This window comes from Hipposideros armiger, unplaced genomic scaffold (assembly GCF_001890085.2).
Source record: "Hipposideros armiger isolate ML-2016 unplaced genomic scaffold, ASM189008v1 scaffold_780, whole genome shotgun sequence".
Taxonomy (NCBI): domain Eukaryota; kingdom Metazoa; phylum Chordata; class Mammalia; order Chiroptera; family Hipposideridae; genus Hipposideros; species Hipposideros armiger.
The window spans coordinates 571,182-593,403 of NW_017732130.1; the positions used below are offsets into that span (position 1 = coordinate 571,182).

The 22,222-nt window shown below is 35.0% G+C and overlaps 1 protein-coding gene across 6 annotated transcripts in view; it reads left to right on the forward strand.

Annotated features, from left to right (window-relative positions):
- The window catches only part of NOX4 (NADPH oxidase 4), a 200,480-nt gene that overhangs the window by 175,508 nt on the left and 2,750 nt on the right, over positions 1 to 22,222 (forward strand). For all 6 annotated transcript variants that reach the window (XM_019628309.1, XM_019628307.1, XM_019628308.1 and 3 more), the window contains 4 exons: positions 3,458 to 3,577; positions 5,081 to 5,189; positions 11,242 to 11,310; positions 12,710 to 12,810. In XM_019628309.1, coding sequence (XP_019483854.1) covers positions 3,458 to 3,577; positions 5,081 to 5,189; positions 11,242 to 11,310; positions 12,710 to 12,810 — 399 coding nt within the window. The remainder of the gene's footprint in view (positions 1 to 3,457; positions 3,578 to 5,080; positions 5,190 to 11,241; positions 11,311 to 12,709; positions 12,811 to 22,222) is intronic.

The following is a 22,222-nucleotide window of genomic DNA, read 5'->3' on the forward strand; positions in this document are numbered from 1 at the left end:
ATAAGGCTCAATAATCCCCAAAAGCCTAGGAAGTATTGTCTGCTGAGTACCCAGAAGGAAAAGAAGCCCGACTGTGGGAATGATTAGTAATATATAATAGACTACATGCCATAGAGCTCAGAAGTCAAAAGACTATCCATTAATTAGTGTAGTTAGCAAACATTTCCCAAGCACTTCACTGGTCAGCCCATAGATGCTTAATCTTAAATGATCTGTTGCAATGGCTCCTAACAATAAAAGACTTGTATACATAAGGCTGGTAACATAAATGTAGTTTTAGGACTGTTACTATTTTTTAGCAAACTTATTTTTACAACAGAAAATGAGCTTTAAAATGGCAGTGCCTTCAAGAATGAAATTAGGCTGCTATCTGTTGCCATATACCAAAATTAACTCAAAATGGGTCAAAGACCGAAACATAAGACCTGAAACAATAAATTGCATAGAAGAAAGTATAGGTACTAAACTTATTTATGGACCTTGGGTTCAGAGAGAATTTTATGAATTTGACCTCAAAGGCGAGGGAGGTAAAAGCAAAAATAAATGAATGGCCCTATGCAAGTATCAAACTGAAAAGCTTCTGCACAGCAAAAGAAACTATCAACAAAACAAAGAGGTAACCAACCAAATGTGAGAAAATATTTGCAAACAAAACCTCCCATATGGGCTAATATCCAAAATATATGAAGAACTCATACAATTCAACAATAAAAAAAAATCCAATTAAAAAATGGGCAGAGGACCTAAACAGACTCTTCTCCCTAGAGGACATACAAACGGCCAACAGATATATGAAAAAATGCTCAACTTCACTAGCTATTAGGGAAATGCAAATCAAAACCATAATGAGATACCACCTCACACCTGTTAGAATGGCTATTATCAACAAGACAAATAATAAGTGTTGCAGAGGCTGCAGAGAAAAAAGGAACCCTTATACACTGCTGGTATAAATTGATACAGCTGCTATGGAATACAGTATGGAGGTTCCTCAAAAGATTAAGAATAGAGTTACCATATGACCCAGCAATCCCTCGTCTGGGTATCTACCCAAAATATCTGAAAACATTAATCTGTAAAGATATATGTACCCCTGTGTTCATTGCAGCATTATTCATGGTGGCTAAGACATGGAAATAACCAAAGTGTCCTTCGATAGATGATTGGATAAAGAAGATGTGTTACATATATACAATAGAATATCACTTGACCATAAGAAAAGATGAAATACTGCCATTTGTGATAACATGGATGGATTTTTTTTTTTAAGATTTTTATTGGGGAATTGGGGGATGGGAACAGTGCTGGGGAATTGGGGAAAGGGAAACATACACGTTGCTGATCTTTTGTTCTTCAGTCTAGTTGTGGAGGACGTTGTTTCACTGGCCCAAGTTGGCACCATCATTGCAGTCTTCCCGGGTGAGGCAGATCAGTCGCCGGCTTCTGGACGGCTGCTCACTGCGGCTGCTGGCCGCTCACGCTGGCTGCTGGCTACACACGGTAGCNGGGTGAGGCAGATCAGTCGCCGGCTTCTGGACGGCTGCTCACTGCGGCTGCTGGCCGCTCACGCTGGCTGCTGGCTACACACGGTAGCCCATGGCATCCCACTGCATCAGGGCTGCAGCCTACACCGTCTCTGGCGACTCATGGCAGCCCAGCTCCAAGTTGAACTGTTGTTCAGCATCTTAGCTAGCTGTAGAGGGCAGTGTCACTGGCCTTCATATGTGGGATCTGAACTGGGGCCCTCTGGCATCCCAAGCCAGCTCTTAACCAATGCGCCACTCGGCCGGCCCTGGATGGATCTTAATATTATTATGTTAAGCGAAATAAGTCAAACAGAAAAAATTGAGAACCATATGACTTCACTTATATGTGGGATATAAAACTGAAAGCAACAAACAAACAAGACAAACAATGAAATAAAAACTCATAGACACAGACAACAGATTAGTGGTCACCAGAGAGTAAGGGCAAATACATGGTGATGGAAGGAGAACTGACTCTGGGTGGTAAACATACAGTGCAATATATAGATAATGTTTTATAGAAATGTACACTAGACAGCTATATAATTTTACTAATGTCACCCCAATGAATTTAATAAAAAAATTAAAAAATAAAAAATAAATTTAAAATGGCAGTGCTTTATATACGTAAGTGCATATATATTTTTCTTAAGTGTAAAGATTTGTGGAGCTAGGTAGTCCATAGAGAGTATGGTAATTCTAGAGTCATAAAAGATAAGGACTTAGAGTATCAAGTCAACATTTTAGATACCAGGAAGGAGGGGAAAAAGGGGGAGGGATAAAGAGATGCAATTTTCAATTGAGACAGCTTCCTTCATGGAGCCTTCTGTTTTTTCCCATGCACTTATATTTACACCACATTCACCAGATCATAGTCGCACAGCCAAAATAATAAGAGAGTGTGGGAAGTGTAGTGGTTTGGCTGGGTACTTTGCTTCCCTGAATGAAATGAATGTTTTGTTACCAAAAAAGAATGGGAGGATGAATGTTGAGTGAACAATTAGCAAGTTTTATTGTCGTTAAGAAGACTTCACATACACACACACACACACACACACACACACACACACACATGAATCTATCAAGTAGACTGATTAGAGATTTCTTTGAGATTGTTCTCCAGCTGTTTCTATACTACTACTATTAATAATAATAAAAAACCTAACTGGGACAAAACAGGAAGAAGTGTATTAGTTTTTTTTCTTTCCTCCTATTGCTTTTCTGCTCACATAGTATTAATAGATTTTTTTTTTAAAGATTTTATTGGGGAATTGAGGAAAGGAATGGTGTTGGGAATTGGGAAGGGGGACATTGTGATTTTCCAGGACCCATCAGCTTCAAGTCAAGTTGTTGTCCTTCAATCTTAGTTGTGGAGGGTGCAGCTCAGCTCCAAGTCCAGTTGCCACTTTTTAATCTAGTTGCAGCGGGGCACAGCCCACCATCCCATGTGGGAGTCAAACCAGTAACCTTGTTGTTAAGAGCACACGCTCTAACCAACTGAGCCACCCGGCCAGCCCCTAATAGATATTTTGGTAAATATTTTTGCTGCTGACTTTGCCATTAAAGAGAACACTAATGAATTTAGACACAGTAAAACAGTTGGTATTTTAATTTAGTCAAGTATAGTAATATAATATGATCAGAGCTTAACTTGTCCTTAGCTATCTGTTGTGCTCGTATATACATTTTTCTATATGTTTGATTAATATTTCCCTTAAAAAGGCATGCTTAGAAACACATGTACTATTTCAATATTGACAGTTCATAACCAACATTTCTTGTTCCTTTAGGCTTATCTCTATGAGAAACAATGATGTAAGACCTGAACTATCACAAAGCCTAGAAGTTGGATTCAGCATGTTTGCTACATATTATAGAAAATTAATTTAACTTATTTTCATCTTTTCCACCATTGTCTGCCTTCTCCACAGGCTATACATTGACGGTCCGTTTGGAAGTCCATTTGAGGAATCATTGAACTATGAGGTTAGCCTCTGCGTGGCAGGAGGCATTGGAGTAACTCCTTTTGCTTCAATACTCAACACGTTGCTGTATGTCATTTTGATCCTTTTTATTAGCTCAAATAGAGAACTGTCAATATTTGAGGTATCTCTCTTTTAGTAGGAAGTAAATCCTTACAGAATCCTTCTACTTGCTGTTCAAGGAACTCCATTTACTGATTAATGAGAGGAATAATTCAGTGATACTCAACATGTGGGCTTTGGTTTTCAGCGTGCTCTCTTGTAAAATATGTCAGTATTACAATTATGCATTCCTCTGCCCTTACCCTCTGTTAAAGTCATTCCATCAGCCTTCATTTCTCTACTTCCTCATCAGTGGTAAGTGGCACTACTTATCCATTCAGTCAGCAAATATTTTTGGGCATCTGTGGGCCAGTCCATCTTCTAGGTACTGGGAATACTGAGCCCCTGCCCTTAAAATGCTTATATTCAAATAGGGCAGGTAAACATAATCTAGTGAGAAATTCATAAATAACATTATTTCCAAAAATATTAGAGCTATTATGAAAAGAAGAAAGATTAATGGGATATAGGAATAAAGGACCAGGGTTATTACAGAAGTTTGGTTAGGGAAAGTTTTTCTGAGGAAATGACAAAATAAGCCCATCATTCCTTGGTCTGTTACTCAGAAAATTTATAACAGACTGAAGGATAGAAATGTTAGAGGTAAGATTGTTTAAGGAATACATTTTAAGTTATTTTAGTTGTAGGATTATTAGCAAAAATTAATTGGTTAGTATTATCATGAAAACACAAAATGACAGTATGAAATAATTCTTAAATCTGTTCCATTCATTTCTCGAGAAGACACAATTTGCATTAAAAGTCTGTTTAATGGAGTTCCAAAAAAAGAAATAAGTTGAAGCTATGTGTTTGAATGATATTTTATTTCAACTTCAAATACTTGATATAAGTTTGAGACTTTTTGGAAGTTCTTAGAAAAATAACCATATTCCAAGCCAGAAATCATTTGTTTTTGAAACATATTGCAAGTTATTTGGACACCTAAAGTTAAGAAAACGAAGAATATTTTCTTAACCTCAAGCCTACTTCCTAATTATAAATAGGAATCCAGACTTGGAATCATGAGTTACTGGAATGCATTACATAGTAGGCAGTTGTGAAATCTCTTTCTTTAATGATATTAGGAAGGGAATAAACAACCAATTTCTGGAATGTTTTTGGCTCACTTTGCCTGGAAGCCAGGGCAAGACTGATGATGACTGGAGCCCCACCGAGTGACAGAATTCACTAAAAATAGAGAACTTTTTTTTTGAGATGCAGGGCTGATATTATTCTGATCCAGGAGTTTTGTTTATTACTTTCAACTGGATATGAGTAATATGCCTATAATATTCACAAGTATAAACACTGAGAGTTATAGTAAGTGCTATATCAGATGCTTCAATGTAAATGACTGATTTTTCTATTGTTTGCTTACTAATGAAAAGCAAATTTTCAAAGATACAAGGATTCTTAACTTTCTTTTTTTTTTTTGCTTTCCTAATTACTGTCATATTATTAATTTTAAAGGGATGACTGGAAACCATACAAGCTTAGAAGACTATATTTCATTTGGGTGTGCAGAGACATTCAATCCTTCCATTGGTTTGCAGACTTACTCTGTGTGTTGCATAACAAGGTAAAATTAGATTTGTTTTTACTTTTGCAATTTTTTAATTTACAAATGTAGCTATTTTCTTTCAAATTTTGAAAGTAATAAATTCTTGCTATAGAATAAACTAGAAAATATTCAGATAAGTAATAAGGAGTAAAAATCCCCTACACTTCAAAAAACAGAGATAACATTTGTTATTGGTACACATCTTTTCAGATATGGATATCTGTGATTATGCTATTTATCTATGATGTGTTTTAACAGAAATGCTGATTTATATATTCTTACAGAATATTTTAACATAAAAATGTATGCATATGTCTGATAATGTTTGCCTATATATGTATATGCAAATATACATACATCATATATAATGTATGCAAATGTATGCATCTAGAGTGGTGAGGGAAGACAGAGGGAAACATCAGCATGCAAATGCTACCACACTTTCCATCTTTTGTTCTAATAGCTGTTATCTCTTTATTTCTAAATGGATTATCACCAGACCTTTGACACACTATGCAAAATTTCAAAAATCCCAAATTCTAAGGTTTTTTTTACAGAAATGAAAGCAGGGATTTTTCATCTAGCCTATGCGTAACCTGTACATATCTATTAATCTATCTATCTTTAGTTTTTCAAGTTATATAAGTAATATACACCTTTGGTACAAATTTTTAAAATAATTCAGATAAAGCAACAGTCTCCTTACTACTTTCCGTACCCAATCTATGTAACAAGAGGTAACTCTTGAGTGCTCTATAAATTCTAGCATACTATTTGTATTGTTTCGAAAATTGTTTTTTTAAACTTATTACTATGTCTTTAACATTTTTATGTAATAATATGAATAGAGCAGGGGTCGGCAAACTGTGGCTCGCGAGCCACACGCGGCTCTTTGGGTACGTTCAGTCTCAAAAGTGTGCTGACCCCTGGAAGAGCCAATCCTGTCCCTCACAACTATTTAAAAATTATTTGTGAGCCATAAATATATTTTTAAATAATCACCATTATGTGAATAATATCCTTTAAAAATTTTATAAATGAAACTATGATAGTTTTATTTTCATTTTCAATTTTACTTCAGAGCCACAGTTCATGAGCCGCAGTTTACTGACCCCTGGCGGCTCTGACATCTCAAAAGTTTGCCGACCCCTGGTATAGATTCACCTTGTTCTTTTTACTGCTATAGAGTATTTTATAGTATGGATGTATCTAGTTTATTTAACCATTCCCTAATGATGAACATTTACTTTTTATTACAAAGAATACTGCAATAAATATCATACATCCCTTTTTGTGCAGATATTCATTCATTCAGTCTATCATTCTATCACCCATCAAATATTCTCATAAAATATTTACTAACTGCCTATTATGAATTAGAAACTGTTCTAGAACATGGAGCTATATTGGAGAACCAAATAAATACAAGTTTCTGATCTCATGTGATTTACATTCTAAGTTGGGAAGATGGACAGCAAACCAATGATTAAATAGGATGTCCAATTCCAATTAGGACAAAGAAGAGAAGGAAACTGAGGCAAAGCAACAAAGAGTAAACAATAGAAAGCATATTAATTTATATTGTGTATTCGGGAATGCCCACCAAACAAAATGATGTTTGAGCTGAGACCTGAGTGAAGTGAATGAACAGACTAGGCAGATGTCTTGGGGGAAATTTTTTAAGGCAGAGACCCAACTTTACAGGCAAATGCTCTGATGCAATTTCATGCTTGGTAGACTGGAGGAAGATGAAAGAGGGCTGTGTGGGCAAAGCAGAGTAAGAAAGGGGAAAAATATTATAGTAGGAAAAACAGAGGGGTGGTGCATGTGCTTTTCTGGGGAAGAGGCAGATTGCATAAGGCCTCTGGATTTTATGTAACAAGAGATGGGTTCTGGGAATATACTCAGAAGAACTGAAAGCAGTGACTTGAACAGATATTTGTACACCAGTGTTCATAGCAGCATTATTCACAATAGCCAAAAGATGGAAAGAATCCAAATATCTACTGATGGATGAGTGGATAAAGAAAATGTGGCATATACAGATAACGGGATATTATTCAGACTGAAAAAGAATGAAATTCTGAGACATGCTGCGACACGGATGAACCTTGAAAACATTATGCCAAGTGAATTAATCCAGACACAAAAGGACAAATATCTGATTCTACTGACATGAAGCACCTGGAGTCGTCAGTTTCATCGAAAGCTGATTGCCAGGTGCTGGGAGAGAGGGCAAATGGGGAATTACTGTTTAATGGATACAGAGTTTCAGTTTGGGAAGAAGAAAAGTTCTGGAGATGGATGGTGATGATGGTTGCACAACAATACAAATGTAATTAATGCCATCGAACTGTACACTCAAAAATGGTTAAAATAGTAAAATGGTAAAATGGTTATGTTATGTATATTTTACCACGATAAGAAACAAGCACGATTCCTGGGACCCACCAGGGACCTGGAAGGAGGAAGGAGAAAAAAGCAGAGATGAGAAGCCATTGAAGGGATCTGAGCACAGCTGATCTGACTGCAGATCATCTTGGGAGCATGTGTGAAAATACCATGCCCTGGGGGTACTGAAGCTTCTAGAGGAGAAGATGAGTAATGACCAACAAAGGAGGCTGCTCAGAGTGGCGAGTGAGGCAGTAGCAAAACCAAGAGGAAGTTCTGTCCTTGAGGTGAAGGGCGGAAAACCTTTCAAGGAAAGCAGTATCACCACTCTCAGATTTGTGAGTCTTTTTCCTGGGTTGATGCCAGAGACAGGACTTTCGGAGTTGGAGGTTGTGAATGAATTTAAATTTTTACTGTATACTGAAAAAACACCCCTGGAAGACACTAAAACAATTTACATTTGTACCAAAGAATATGAGAGAAATGTATTCCAAAAGATTATATTAGCAATCTTTTAAATATCTACACATCTTTTAAACAGTGAGATCTCGTTGTATTTCCCCCTCAATGCTAGTGAGATTGAACCTTGCTTCCTGTGATTATCGACCACTTGTGTTACTTCTGGGATTTTCTAATTCTACTTTTGCCTATTTTTCTAATTTTTAAAAATCTTTCTTGAATTGACATATAGAGACTATACTTAAAAAAAAAAAGAAAGGCTATAATTGGATCCAAGATGTGGCAAGGCACACTTGAATAATAAACATTTTATTAAAGTAAGTAGCAGGGAAGGAAGGGAATAAAGGAAAGAAAGGAAAGGAAGTGGCTGGACTTTCAAAGCATTTGAATCTGAAGATTTAAATTTTCTTTGCTTTCCAAGTTTTTTGATGGATGTGCTTTTAACCTGAGGATTTCATGGGATAAATAATACAAAAGCTTAAAACTGTTGTAAACAATGTGGTGGTTATCTTCTACACATACCTCTGCATACATGTTTGGATTTTTCACAGCAGCAGAATGAACCCTGGTCCTTCAGTTGTGCCTCTGAGGTTGATGTTAAAAAGAAAAGGCTTTTATTATTTTTCTGTGTTTGCAACTGTGTTACCAGTGAGGGTAGATGGAAGTGTTTTTGAAAACCAAATTAAAATATGGTCTTTTAATCTTGTTGCAATTGTGAGTTCTTTCACTTCATTCTAGAATGCCTAGAACAGAACTATCTAGCTGCCCTTGTCCTTCTGCCTTGGTGTGACAGACTATCTGAAATGATGACAAAATTGTCACATTAGGCAGACCTTGCTTGGCCAGGTTGTCCAACCTGGTGAGTTAAGTACAGAGTGCAAGGCCAGATATAAGGTGATCTGGTACCACTCTGCCAATAACTAAGTACATGACTTGCTTCAAGTCCCTTTGCCTCTGCAGGACACATTGGAAAAATAAAACAGAGAGACCAGGGCTACATCAGGCATTTGGAGTCTGTCACTTATAGTGGAACAGTGGCTCTAGCTCATACTGACTTTAAGGCTTTGGATAAATCATTTAACCTCTATGAACCCTATTTACACTTTCAATTTGTAAATGAGGATAACAGCAATTATAGCCTGATGTGAGATTTAGCTTTAACATCTAAAGTATCTATCATACTGAACGTATTTAATAAATGATTGCTATCACTCCTATTAGTGATCTGTAAAATTCCTTTGAGAACCAACATCCCGTTGTTTTTTATTTGTAAGAAAAATAAGGAAGAGTGATAGGAGAAATAAAAATGAAAAACTTAATCCTTGTGCACGATCCTACAATCTTAATCTATTTGTAAAATTGGGTTGATCCATATATTTGTTTTTTCACTGCTCCCTGGACTTGGAAAACATTGTTTATTTAGTAGATATTATTACTTGTCTTCAGTGAGGGATACAGAGATTTAAGGCAAAAATCAAAACCAGCCATTTGTCTGTGAGCTGCTGTTCATTACTGATACCTACCTGGAAATTCCTCAGTTTCTTTCCAATTAAAATTCCTAAGCCCTGATTCAATTCAGCAAGGGCCTCCAAATGAATTGAGCATTTGGTTATAACTTGAGGCAGTTACTGGATGTGATATAATTAATTATTATATCTTTAGACTATTATGGGTGCTGAGAACCATCCCTCATCATTTTAAAAGTAAAATGCATTTTTATTGGGATTTTATAATTCAGAGTTGTCACCTGTCAAAAAATGTGTAATTTTAGATCTGGAAAGGACCTGTGAGATAGTGTCATTCGACCCTATCATTGTCCTGATGAAGACACTGAGGCATAGATTAAGTTGAATAACTTCCTAAAGTCTCCAGCCAGGTTGGCATGGCAATAAAAACCAGTCTCTTAGTTACCTATGAAGTGCCCTTACCATTTTAGGGGTCCCAGAGGGGTGATGAAACCCTACTTCATCACTCCCTATTTGCAAAATGAATTCTTTTGCATTCCTAAAACTTCTACTTTGAGTTCCACTATATCACATTTTAAAAAATCATTACTTTCACACTACATACAATAGAAACAGTCCTTCAAATCAACTGATCCTTTTGCTGTAATAATGCCCAGCAAAGCCTTACCATCTTAAGGAAACTCACTAAGCCTATCTATGCTCGAGAAGTAGTTCGGCTGTTGAAGATGTGCTGGTGTCTGCTAAGCCTTTCCTCAGGGTCCACACATCAGACACTCAGGTCTAGTCTCCACAGAGCACACCGTGGCTGCTGTGTTTGGTTTCTTTTTCTACTCTTGATGCTGTTCCCTTATCTTTTAGCTTTTCCTTGTTCCAGGGTGGTGAAAGGAGGCCCTAAGAATAATATTTTTCTTAATATAAATTTCAGATCAAGATTTAGTCAGAGCAAGGCGAGTCATTAGTAGATTCATTTTTGTCTTTTGAAAAGAGAAGCATGTGGGGACAACCAAAACCCTTTACCCCCTTTTGAATTTATTTTCCTTCAGAGGATATTCTTCTTAGTTTATTTTTTCAAGCTATAAAAATGTTCAGGATTTTTTCCAGACTCTTTTATTTTGGCAGGTATATTTTCTGCCTCATACATTTGTATACATTGTGTCCTGATGAAGAAACTGACACATAGATTAAGTTGAGTAAATTCCCAGAAGTCTCCAGGGAGGTAGGAATGGCAATAGAAACAAGTCCCTCAGTTACCTGCCAGGTGGTCCCAGAGGAGTGATGAAACCCTACCTAATCAGAAGACCTTGAACAGCATGCATTCCTAGCATGCATATCATATATCACTAATGACTTTTTTAAATAAGAAAATCATGTTTCTTTATGAGTGAACTCTTGGGTAAAAATTGGAGACTTTTAGGGAATAAAATAAAAAAATATGTGGGGAAAATGGAAAGGAATATTACTGTAGTATTTAGCATGCTCAGTTTTGTATTTTTAAAGATAACAGGTAATGATTCCCTTTCACTACAACCATCATACCTGATGATACCAGTAGGTGGCAGGTTATTAATGTTAGAACCTGGCATGTATATGCACAGAGATATGTATTTATGTATGGCTATACATTTGCTTGTAGATGTTGACTATGATTAGACAAGATACATCTTACAAATTCTAGAATCATATATGTTAGGATAGGAGAAAGTCTGAATATACAGAAAGCATTTTAATGTCTGTTTACTTTTATGTCCTCCCAGTTTTGGCAAGAGAACAGACCTGACTATGTCAACATCCAGCTGTACCTCAGTCAAACAGATGGGATACAGGTATGTGGCTGGGCATTATTGTAAATTAAACGACCTCTCGATAATATTATAAAAGATTTACTGTGGGGGCTTTGCTGGAAGAAAATTTCTGCAGGTGGTTTGAAGAAAAGCCTTCTTGGAAAGTGTCCAGAAAACTCATGGCTTGTCCTTCAAGTCAAGTGTATTAGGCCTTTCTTTTGCCCTCCTTACAGGGAGCTGGGGCAGTCCTTTTGAGTTCATCTCTCTCCTCTTCACTCTGTGATCTCAAGTTTTTTACTTCCAGAGATCAGACCCTAAGTGGACAGTCTTCTGACTGTGTTCATTGAGGGGAGGTTTTATATGCAGAGAGAAGATAAGGCCCTACACAATTAAGGTGGTTTCCCTTTAAGGGAAACTAAATAAAATAACTAACAGTCATCACACATTATTTACTTACTGTGCTAGACACTGTGCTATAAACAATCATATACATTATATCATGTGATTCCAACATTCAAGAGGCAGAGGATATTGCTATCCCCATATTACAGAAGAAGAAACTGATGTTTACAGACAACACTGAAGAGCTGCATAGGTGTATGAAACCTGGTCATGAATGTTTGCCCGTGTTTTACTGTAGTCTTTTCTATCATACATTTTCAAAATATGAACGCTTGTCAGTTACTTCAAAACTAATGAAACCCTATTTATTCTAGTCAGCATTCTACCCTACTTGGTCTGTAAAAAATATTTCATTTTACTACTCTCATGAAACAAGTCAGTAAGTAACGTTATCCCCATGGTATAGCTGTAATTAAGGTACAGAGCATAAATTATACGTGGTTCTCAGTGTGTCTGCCTGGGACTCAGATACGTTGGCCTCTTTTCTCACTTCACTGTCCACCACTGATTCAGATCTCATATTCTGTTAATTGCAAACAGCAGTTCATTAGAAGATATTTGTTGATAGTCCCAAAATTTGGAACTCTGCTGTCTTAGGCTGTCTTGTCTAGGATCATTTCCCCAAATTTATGATGACAGTTTGTAGAATTTTACTCCTATAATGTGTCAAATATGACAAATGTATTTGCAGTGCAAAAACACTTCAATAAAGTTTATGCTTTGGCCTTTTTTTTTGAGAGTAGGCAATTAGAATGCGTCCTTTAACATTGCAGTTGTTTAAAAATGAAGCAACAAACTAAAATCCAGGGAAATCAGCCATTTATAATAATGGTATTCAAGAACATAATGGGTTTTAAAAGAAAAGAGGAAGGAAATGATGTTCTAAATGACTGTACTTAATAGGTTGCCATTTGATACTTATATTCTTTATATCACAGCAATTTGGTAGGAAGCCACACCATCAGCAGAAATAATGTTAGAGAAATGGGTTATTTGCCAACTCTGCATCATATAAAATATAGTGCTTTCTTTTTGGCAGAAGATAATTGGAGAAAAATATCAAGCACTGAATTCAAGACTTTTTATTGGACGTCCTCGGTGGAAACTTCTGTTTGATGAAATAGCAAAATGTAACAGAGGGTACGTACTATTCCTCAGAAAATTTGACATGTGGCTAATGATCAAATAAAATATCCCCAAGTCATTACATAAAGTTTTAAAAGATGAATTAGTAATGGGTTTACAAATTACAGGATCACTTAAGCACTCAATTATCACTGTCAAAGGAAAGAGCAAGGCAGGGAGCACCTCACCTATCTGTCATGCCAAATAATTAAAATTTGGCTTAGAAATAGTATATGAATTATTTATGAACTAGACTGTCCTCTCTACTTTTAAATTTGCATAGACACATACTAGAATGGGTATTCATTCCCACAGCATATATCAGGTGATCACTGGAAAAGTTTTTCAAAATCATGTTGGCAAACAAGGGAGCTCTACAAATAGTTCTAACAATACATGCATTTAAAAATCAGATTTTTGAACATTTTTACCAGAACGAACACATTTTTTAAATCTCTTAGTTGTAATATGCAGTCTTGAAGCCAGGAATATTTCTAAACATGATTTTTTTTTTCTTGGAAGCTACATTTCTATGAAGAACCTTAGCATTCTGGACTATGTATCTATAATCTGAAAAGATTACTACTGAAAAAAAGCATTCTTTAGGGCACAGAGTAGATAGCCCATTTGTCTTCTGTAAGCTTATCACAGCGTAGAGCAATCGTCTACAAAAATGTAAAAGCATTTGAAACCATATACCCGCTCACACATCTTAAAGTTAGCATGGAAATAGTTTCGTCATAAGGTTAAATGGTTGTAAAGTCTGTAATGTGCAGACTTTGCAGATGTTGACATTTTATATTGTAGATGTTGACATATTGCAGGTGTTGACATTTTAAAATTAATGTAACTATTCTAAACATATTTACTGAGATCTAAATATCATGGTTTCTTGATACCAACCTCATATATTGTAAATACACAAACAAGCTTTCATTAGCAGTTGGAAATTATACATAATTGAACTTGTATTTTCTACTTGTACTTGTATTTCTACTTGAACTTATATTTCTATCCTTATTAACCTGCAATATTTTATCAAAATTCAATATATTTTTATATTTGAACAAATCATATTTTCATTGCTAACCATATTTTTGCAATAAGAATATACGTAAATTGATTTAATTTTAAAAATTTCCTGTGACCCTAAGGCTCCAGTGTTAATTTTTTTCTTCTGGGTTGAGTTATCATTACAATTATTAGTACATAGTTGATCAATTCATAATTTAAAAAAATATATTTTGGTAAATATAAAAAGGATATTCCATTGTAAATGAATGAGGCAGCTTACTAGAGAGTTTTTTGAAAAGCCCCAACTCATGAATTCATGGGTGAATATGACGTATTGAAAGAATCACTGATTCATCATGGCTTCATCTTCAGAGATACTGTTTTAGGAATTATGGTACGGAGCCCCAGAATCAAATTTGAAAAAAATGTACCCAAGAAATTCAAATTGCTGCCATGTTTGAAACCACTTCTGTATTTCCCTTTCCTTGAAGAAGTAGTTTGAGGTTGAAGAAGGAAGCACTATTTAGAAGGCAGAGATCCTTAGTAATATTCAAGGTTCTAGTTAAAGGTTGAGCTATAGAATGAAAAACAAAAAGAAAATAAACCCAGTTTCAGTTCTATTCCTTTCCCATCTTTCTCCAATATCAGCCACCTTTGATGTGATAATCTTGTCATACTGATCTGGGTCTTGTGATGCACCACAGACTCAGTCCTCTTTAATGACATTTAACTGACCTCTGACAAGCATTCTTTTTTTAGTTCTCATAGTATAGTGCTGAAAACTTTGATACTTTTGGTTTCTTTGTTGTTTTGCTCCACTCTGAAATCAAATCCCAAAACAGTAGAGGATCATTTACAGGAAATTAAACTGGGATTATTGGTTTCTTTGGTTATTTCTTAAGAATTTTTATTTGTTATACTGTTCATGATTTAGAGGGATTTTTCTGTGACTATTTGGCTGTTCATTTTCTTTCAACATCAAAGCTGGTTTAAAACGAGCAAATGTACACCACCTGCTGTTGACATTTTGTACAACACTTCACTTTGTGTTGCTCTGGGCAGGCACCTAAAATACATTATTTTTTAAAGGATTTTTATGTAGCACAGTTTGGAAAGGAATGGATCAACATCTTAAGGGTTCATTAACCGTAAAAAAAAAAAAAGGCACCATTTAAATAGAAGTCTTAATTTTATATGTAAAATTTTGGTTAACCTCATGCACATGAGTTACATAAAGAATATACAGAGCTAAGAATAGAGAAGAGGCATATGAATTAAATCATTTTTAATGCTCTATGTTGGGCTGCAATTTAATTTTCAGGTAGTGATTATTTAGTAAACCAGTAGGTATTAGTTTAATAAACTATATAGAATCCAAATTTAAATTGGATTAAGCACTTCTTGCACACACACTTACAAAAGGATATATACATATATAAGTACATATACATATAAAATGTGTATACAATTTTTTGGCACCCTCTGTATACTTATAGAAATATATATACATATATAAGTATACAGAGGGTGCCAAAAAATGTTTACGCATTTTAAGAAAGGAAAACACTGTATTAATTGTAATACTCAATGTATACCAATAACAGAAAATGAATACAAGTCACATTTGACTTCTGCAATTGCAAGAGGTGCTCAAAGTGGTTACCATCAGCATCCAGACACTTCTGATTATGGCGAACTACTGCTTGAGCAATGTTAACCAGTGTCCACTTGTATACATTTTTTGGCACCCCGGTATATACGCGTATACTATGAATGCATATATAAGTCACACACATTTATATAAGTATAAGTACATAAGCATATGTACATATATGTAGGTACATCTTTAAAATATATATAGTAAAAATATAAAATTTAATTTTTAACAAAAATTGAATGAATCTATAATATATAATTCTTCAATTTAGTCTTTTTCAGATATATTATAGATTGCTCATAAATAATTTCATCAAATTCTACCTCAGCATTTTTCTAGACTATGGATAACATGACCATCACTATCCTGCTTATGGATATTTAAGTTGCCTCCAGTCCTTTACTGTTACAAACAGTGCTACAGTAATTGTCTTTGCACATATCTTTTCATGCTCTTGTAAGAATATTGCAGTAGGTTAGCATCCTTGAACTAGAATTGCCGGATCAAAGGGTATGCACATTTAGATACTGTCCTACCACATCCAAAAGGCTGAATTAATTTTATACCCAATTTACTTTGCATTTGTGTATGAGAGCGGTTCCTTCCTTGCATGGCTTTTTTTAAATTCAGAAAATGAATTATGTGAAGGTATTACATGATTAAGGAAAGTGAAGGAGCTTTTGAAGTCACCTTGCTTTCATCGTTATTTTACAAACGAAGAAGCTATGACCCCAAAAGGTAATGATTCGTCTAAAGCTATGGTTAATGAGTCAGAATTCAGACATGAACCCATATCCTCTGACTGTAAAGTTTAATGTGCTTTACAGCAGAGCATTTTCCCAAAGAGAAAGAAAGTGTCAATCTTATTTTACCATGGCCCTCTTGGCGTCAGTGAGGCGTTGCAAGAAACCATCATATTCACTATGGATATTGCAGCAAAATGTTAATTGTAATATACTGAAAGTGTCAACAACTAATTTTTCAAAAACATAAAACGATATTGTATATTTACTTTATAAGCCATTTAGTATTTAACAACCTGTCAGACAATTGTGTATTACACCTAACCAAAATCCAGTTTCTTATTATTTATAATAAAATGCACATCAATCATCAGTTAGTTGAACTTATGTATTATGCAAAGGGAGAAGTAAAGGGTTAACTTAATGTAGACTTTGGAGCAGAAAATTACTACTCCGGGGTTGGGGGAAGTGTCTGAGATTGTATCTATGTTATGCTGCCTGATGGTGTTTTAAAAATAGTACGAACTGGACGGCCGAGTGGCGCGATGGTTAAGAATTGGCTTGGGACGCCAGAGGGCCCCGGTTCGGATCCCACATATGAGGGCCAGTGACACTGCCCTCCACCCAATTCCCCAGCACTGTTCCCATCCCCGCAAGTCCCCAATAAAAACCTTTAAAAAATTTTTTTTTTAAATAAAAAAAATAAAAGAAGCACATATTAAAAAAAATAAAAATAAAAATAAAAATAGTACAAATTAAGAATAGTTAGGTTTGGTCTCTCACATTTTCTCCAGTGTCTGTGGTTCATCATTCAAATTTTCTGTATATCTACAAGGAGTGAATAATTTCCAGGGAGTGAATAAGCTCTCATCATATAAGATTCCAACACTTACAAATATGCATGGAAAGCAAATATTGGTATAAAGGGAAAACATACACAAATATATCGGACTTATATGAAACTAGTTCCGTCTGTCCCCAAACACATTCTCTGCTTAGCATCTAAGTCTATCTCTACCCACCTCAACAAAGTTTTTGTAGGTAAATCTGATAATTGTTGGATTGCAGCCGCCTAATGTAAATTTAGTGCAAATGATTTTAATGATTAATTGTAGATCTTTAAAAAGTTTTAGGATTTCATTAAGTGAAAGTGACATTGGGAACTCCTCAGATTACAAAAAGATTGCCTAAAGTTAAACTATTTAATTATTTAATTGAAAAAGAAAATGTAAAAAAAGAAATGACATGTGAATGCTTTAAAAATAATGATTTTATTCTGAAGCATTTAAGAGAAGCCTTCAAAAATGTGAAAAATTAGAAAGAAAATGAACTCTATAATTATCCTATGAAAGACAAGAAAGAAAATAATGGTATCTTGTCATAATGCAGTGTTGACAGAGAATGTATACAAACAGACAAAATTACTCATTTCCTTTTCCTTTTCATTTTAATGAAAACCACAGTATGGATATGTATTTATTTATGTATGTATGTATATATTTATGTGGTATAAACTCAATAGTTCAGTTTTATTCATTTAAGTAATGCATTGTTTCTACTCAGTTTTTAATAGTAATCTAAATTTTATTAAGCATAAGAATTTATTTTCGTACTTATTATTTTCTTCTTTCTGCTCACTTTGGGTTTAAGTAGCTCTTCTTTTACTTGTTTATTAAGGTTGAAGTTTAGGTCATTGATTTCAGAACTTTTTTCTTTTCCAATATAAGTATTCAATACTATAAATATTTCTTTAAACACCACTTTAGCTACATCCCACAAATTTTGATGTATTTTGTTTTAATTTTTTATACCTTTCAAAATATATTTTAACTTTCATGTGATTTCTTTTCTGACCCATTGGTTATTTAAAAGTATGTTGTTTCATTTCCAAATATCAGAATTTTAAAGATATCTCTTTGATCGTGATTTCTAGTGAAATTGGGTTTTGTTAAGAAAACATACTCCTTGTGATTTAAATTTTTTAGAATGTATCAAGACCTATTTTATTGTCCAGAATATGGCCTGTCTTGATGAATGTTCCATGTGAACTCAAAAATAATTTGTATTTTATTGCTTTTGGGTAGAGCACTCTAATAAGTATCAATTAGTTCCAATTGCTTGATAAGTTTAAATATATTTACTGATTTTCTATTCTATCAATTACTGGTAGAGGATGGTGTTGAAATCATTAACTATAGTTCTAGATTTATCTGTTTTTATAGTTCTATCAGTTTTTGTTTCATGTATATTGGAGGTTTTCAAAATACATTGCATTTTATTATTACATGAAATAAAAAAAATCTTGTTGTTTTTTTTCACAGGGAGTTGTATAAGACAGGGGTCCAGTTTCATTCTTTTGTATGTACATAGCTAGTTTTCCAACACCATTTATTTAAGAGACTAACTTTTCCTCATTGAGTATTCTTAATTCTCTTTGGTTGGGTTTAAATCCAGCAGTTTACTGTTGCTGTCTATTTATTTCATTTGTTCCTTCTTTTCTATTTTTTTCTTTCCTTTCTCTACCTTTTGTGGACCGAGTATTTTTTATGATTCCATTTGTTTATCCTATATTGGCATGAAAGCCATATCTCTCTGTTTGCTTTTAGTGATTTTTTTTTAAGGCATTGTTTCCCAAACTGTATTCCTTGGACCAGCATCGCCGGGGAATTATTAGAAAAGAAAATCCTTGAACTCTATCCAAGATCTGCTAAATCAAGAGCTCTAGGGATGGAGCTCATCGGTCTGTAGTCTTGAAGTCCCGCAGGTGATTCCAATGAAGCTGAAATCAGAGACACACGGTTCCAAGTTTACAGTGTACATCATTAGCTCATAACAGTATATTTCAAATAATGTTACACTGCTTCATGTACTTTCATTCCCCGTGCACCTCTTTGGCTGTTGTTCTTACTCATCTTTCTTCCAAATATGCTAGAAACTCCATCATGTATTGTTATGGCTTTTGTTTTAAACATTAATTTTACATATATATATATATATATATATATATATAATTTTTAAAAAAGATTTTATTGGGGTATTGAGGGAGGAGAACAGCACTGGGAATTGGGAGAAGGGGAACAGACAAGTTGCTGTCCTTTTGTTCTTCAGTCTAGTTGTGGAGGACGTTGCTTCACTGGCCCATGTTGGTATTATCATTGCGCTCTTCCCGGGTGAGGTAGATCGGTCGCCGGCCTCTGGACAGCCGCTCACAGCAACTCTTAGCAGCTCACACCAGCTGCCAGCTGCTCACGATGGCTGCCAGCCACACACGATAGCTTACGGCAGCCCATTGCAGCCCCACTGCAGCCTACGCCATTGCCGGTGACTCACGGCAGCCCAGCTCCAAGTCGAGCTGTTGTTCACCATCTTAGCTGTAGAGGGCAGTGTCACTGGCCCTCATGTGGGATCTGACCCCCTGCTGCTCAGAGCTGGCGTCCCAAGCCATCTCTTAACCAATGCGCCACTCGGCCAGCCCCAACATTAATTATATTTTAAAGAAATTAAAAGTTAGACAAAATGTATGTTATATTTATTCACAGATTCATCAGTTTGGTGCTCTTCACTCCTTTTGGGTAGATCCGTATTTCTCTCTGATTTCATTTTCCTTCCTGAAAAATTATCTTTAACACACTGTGTAGTGCTGGTTTGCTGGCAATGAATTCTCTCATCTTTTGTTTGAAAATTGTATATTCTATCTTCATTTTTGAAAGTTATTTTGTTTGATATAGAATTTGCTTGTTATAGAATAGTTAATTTTTGTTTTTAACCTTCCAGTATTTTGAAGATATCACTTCGTTGCCTTCTGAATTGCATAATGTGTGACAAGAAGTCCATCTTTTTATCCTTCGTTTATTATTTGCAATGTGTCTTTCCCACCTCTGGCTGATTTTGTGTTACTCTTTGTGACTGGCTTTCAGAGTTTTACTATAAATTGTCTTATGTGGTTTTGTGTGTATTCTCCTTGGAGTTAATTAGATTCTTGGGTCTATGTGTTTGTTTTGTCAAATTTGGAAAAAAAGAGACAATTGTTTCTTAAATGTGTTTTTCTCTTTCCGTTCTGTTCTTCTCTCATGGTGGTACTACAGTTACATATTTGTTAAACTAGTTGATAATTTCCACTTAGGCCTTTAAAAAATCTTCTGTTTCTCTTCCCATTATGTTGATGCTTACCTTTGAACATATAAAGCATATTTCTCATTACCATTTCAATGACCATGTGGGATTATTCCATCATTTCTGTCACCCTGGGCCTTTTTCTACTGACCGATCTTTCTTCTTATATTACTTTGCTAGGTCTTCCATAATAATATTCCCCAGACTGAGTGAATTAAACAATAGAAATTTATTTTCTCACAATTCTAGAGGCTGGAAGTCTTAAGAACACGATGCCAGCAGGGTTAATTTCCTCTGAGCTCCCCACCACACACACACACACACACACACACACACACATACACACATGTGCACACACACCTTGGTTTACAGGTGATCATCCTTTTATTGCCTCTTCACATGTTTTGTTTTGTTTTGTGCATCTCTCATGTCTCTATATATCCACATTTTCTCTTATAAAGACACTAGTCAGATTGGTATAATAGAGTCTACACTAACAGACTCATTTGAACTTAATCACATTAGAAAGGTCCTATCTCCAAATAACAGCTACATTCTGAGGTACTGGGGTTTAGAGATTCAACATATGAAGGGGGGGGCACAATTCAGCCAATAACACTCCTAAGTTGTAAGTTATAAGTTGTAATTTCTTGCTCTATACACTTCTGGTAATTTTTAATTCAATGCTATAGATTTTGAAGTTTATATGTTAAATGCCAAATTTTGATTTATTCTTTTCAATATTGTTAGATTTGTTTCTGGCTTGAAATTTTGTTACTTGGGTTTAGTTAGATCTTTTCAAGGCTTACTGTTAAGCTTTGTTGTGTAGGTCTAGAGCAGCCTTCAATCAAAGGCTGATTTTACCAACACCCACCCTACCTTCTGCAAATAAGATACCTTTCTAGAACACTACCTATTGGCCATGTATTATATACAGATCTTTCCATTCTGGCTTGTGGGAACATAAATCATTCACAACCTTTTGTACACTATGGATTTTGTTTGACTTACTGCTCCCTGGTAATTCTGTACTGAGATTCATGTGTTTTTTTGTTGTGGTTTTGTTTTTCTGTCTTTTTTCACACACATGAGTAAATCAGCCAATGACTTAAGGATACTCCTCTCCAGATCTCCAGAGCTTCTTTCAGTGGATCTCTCTTTCCTTCCATATCTCCTCCACAAATTCTAGTTACTTTGGCCTCCATGAATTCCATTGTCTGCTCAACTCAGTGAGACCACTAATCTTGGTATACAGAGTTTCCTCCTTTCTGTGCTGCAGCCTGTAGCTTGCATCTAGGCAATAAGCAGAGACAGTTACTGAACTCACCTTGTTTTTTTTCTGTTTCTCAGGGATCACTGTCCTCTTCTGCCTGTTGTATAATATCTGAAAATACTTGTTTCATATATCATTTTTTTCCTCATTTTTTTTAATGCAGAGGGTAAATCTAGTTCCCATTACTCCATCATGACTGCAAGTGAAAGTTTTATTTTCATAGTTCCTTGATTTATTTTTCAAGGTGAAAAGCTTTAATAAAGCCATTTTTCAGTATTTGTTATAAATTTTTGGTACCCATTTAAATGGGTTCACTTTTTTCTTTCAGCAACAACTATTCTCAGACAATAAGGACATACTGTATTTGTCTAATATATATGAATTGTTAATCATTTTGATATCCTGGGAATAATTCAAGAAAGTCAACAAACTTTGGAGGAAGATCAATGTGAAATATTAGTCATTTTCTGGGATTTATTTAGTCTAGTTGTTAGGGATATGTATAATTTATCTACTAAATTTTTATGTTAGCAAATAATAAAACCTGCTTGGCATTTGTTACAATTATTGCAGAGCATAAATAAAACAGGAAATGTATCCAGATTAATAATGCTTTTTATTTCAATG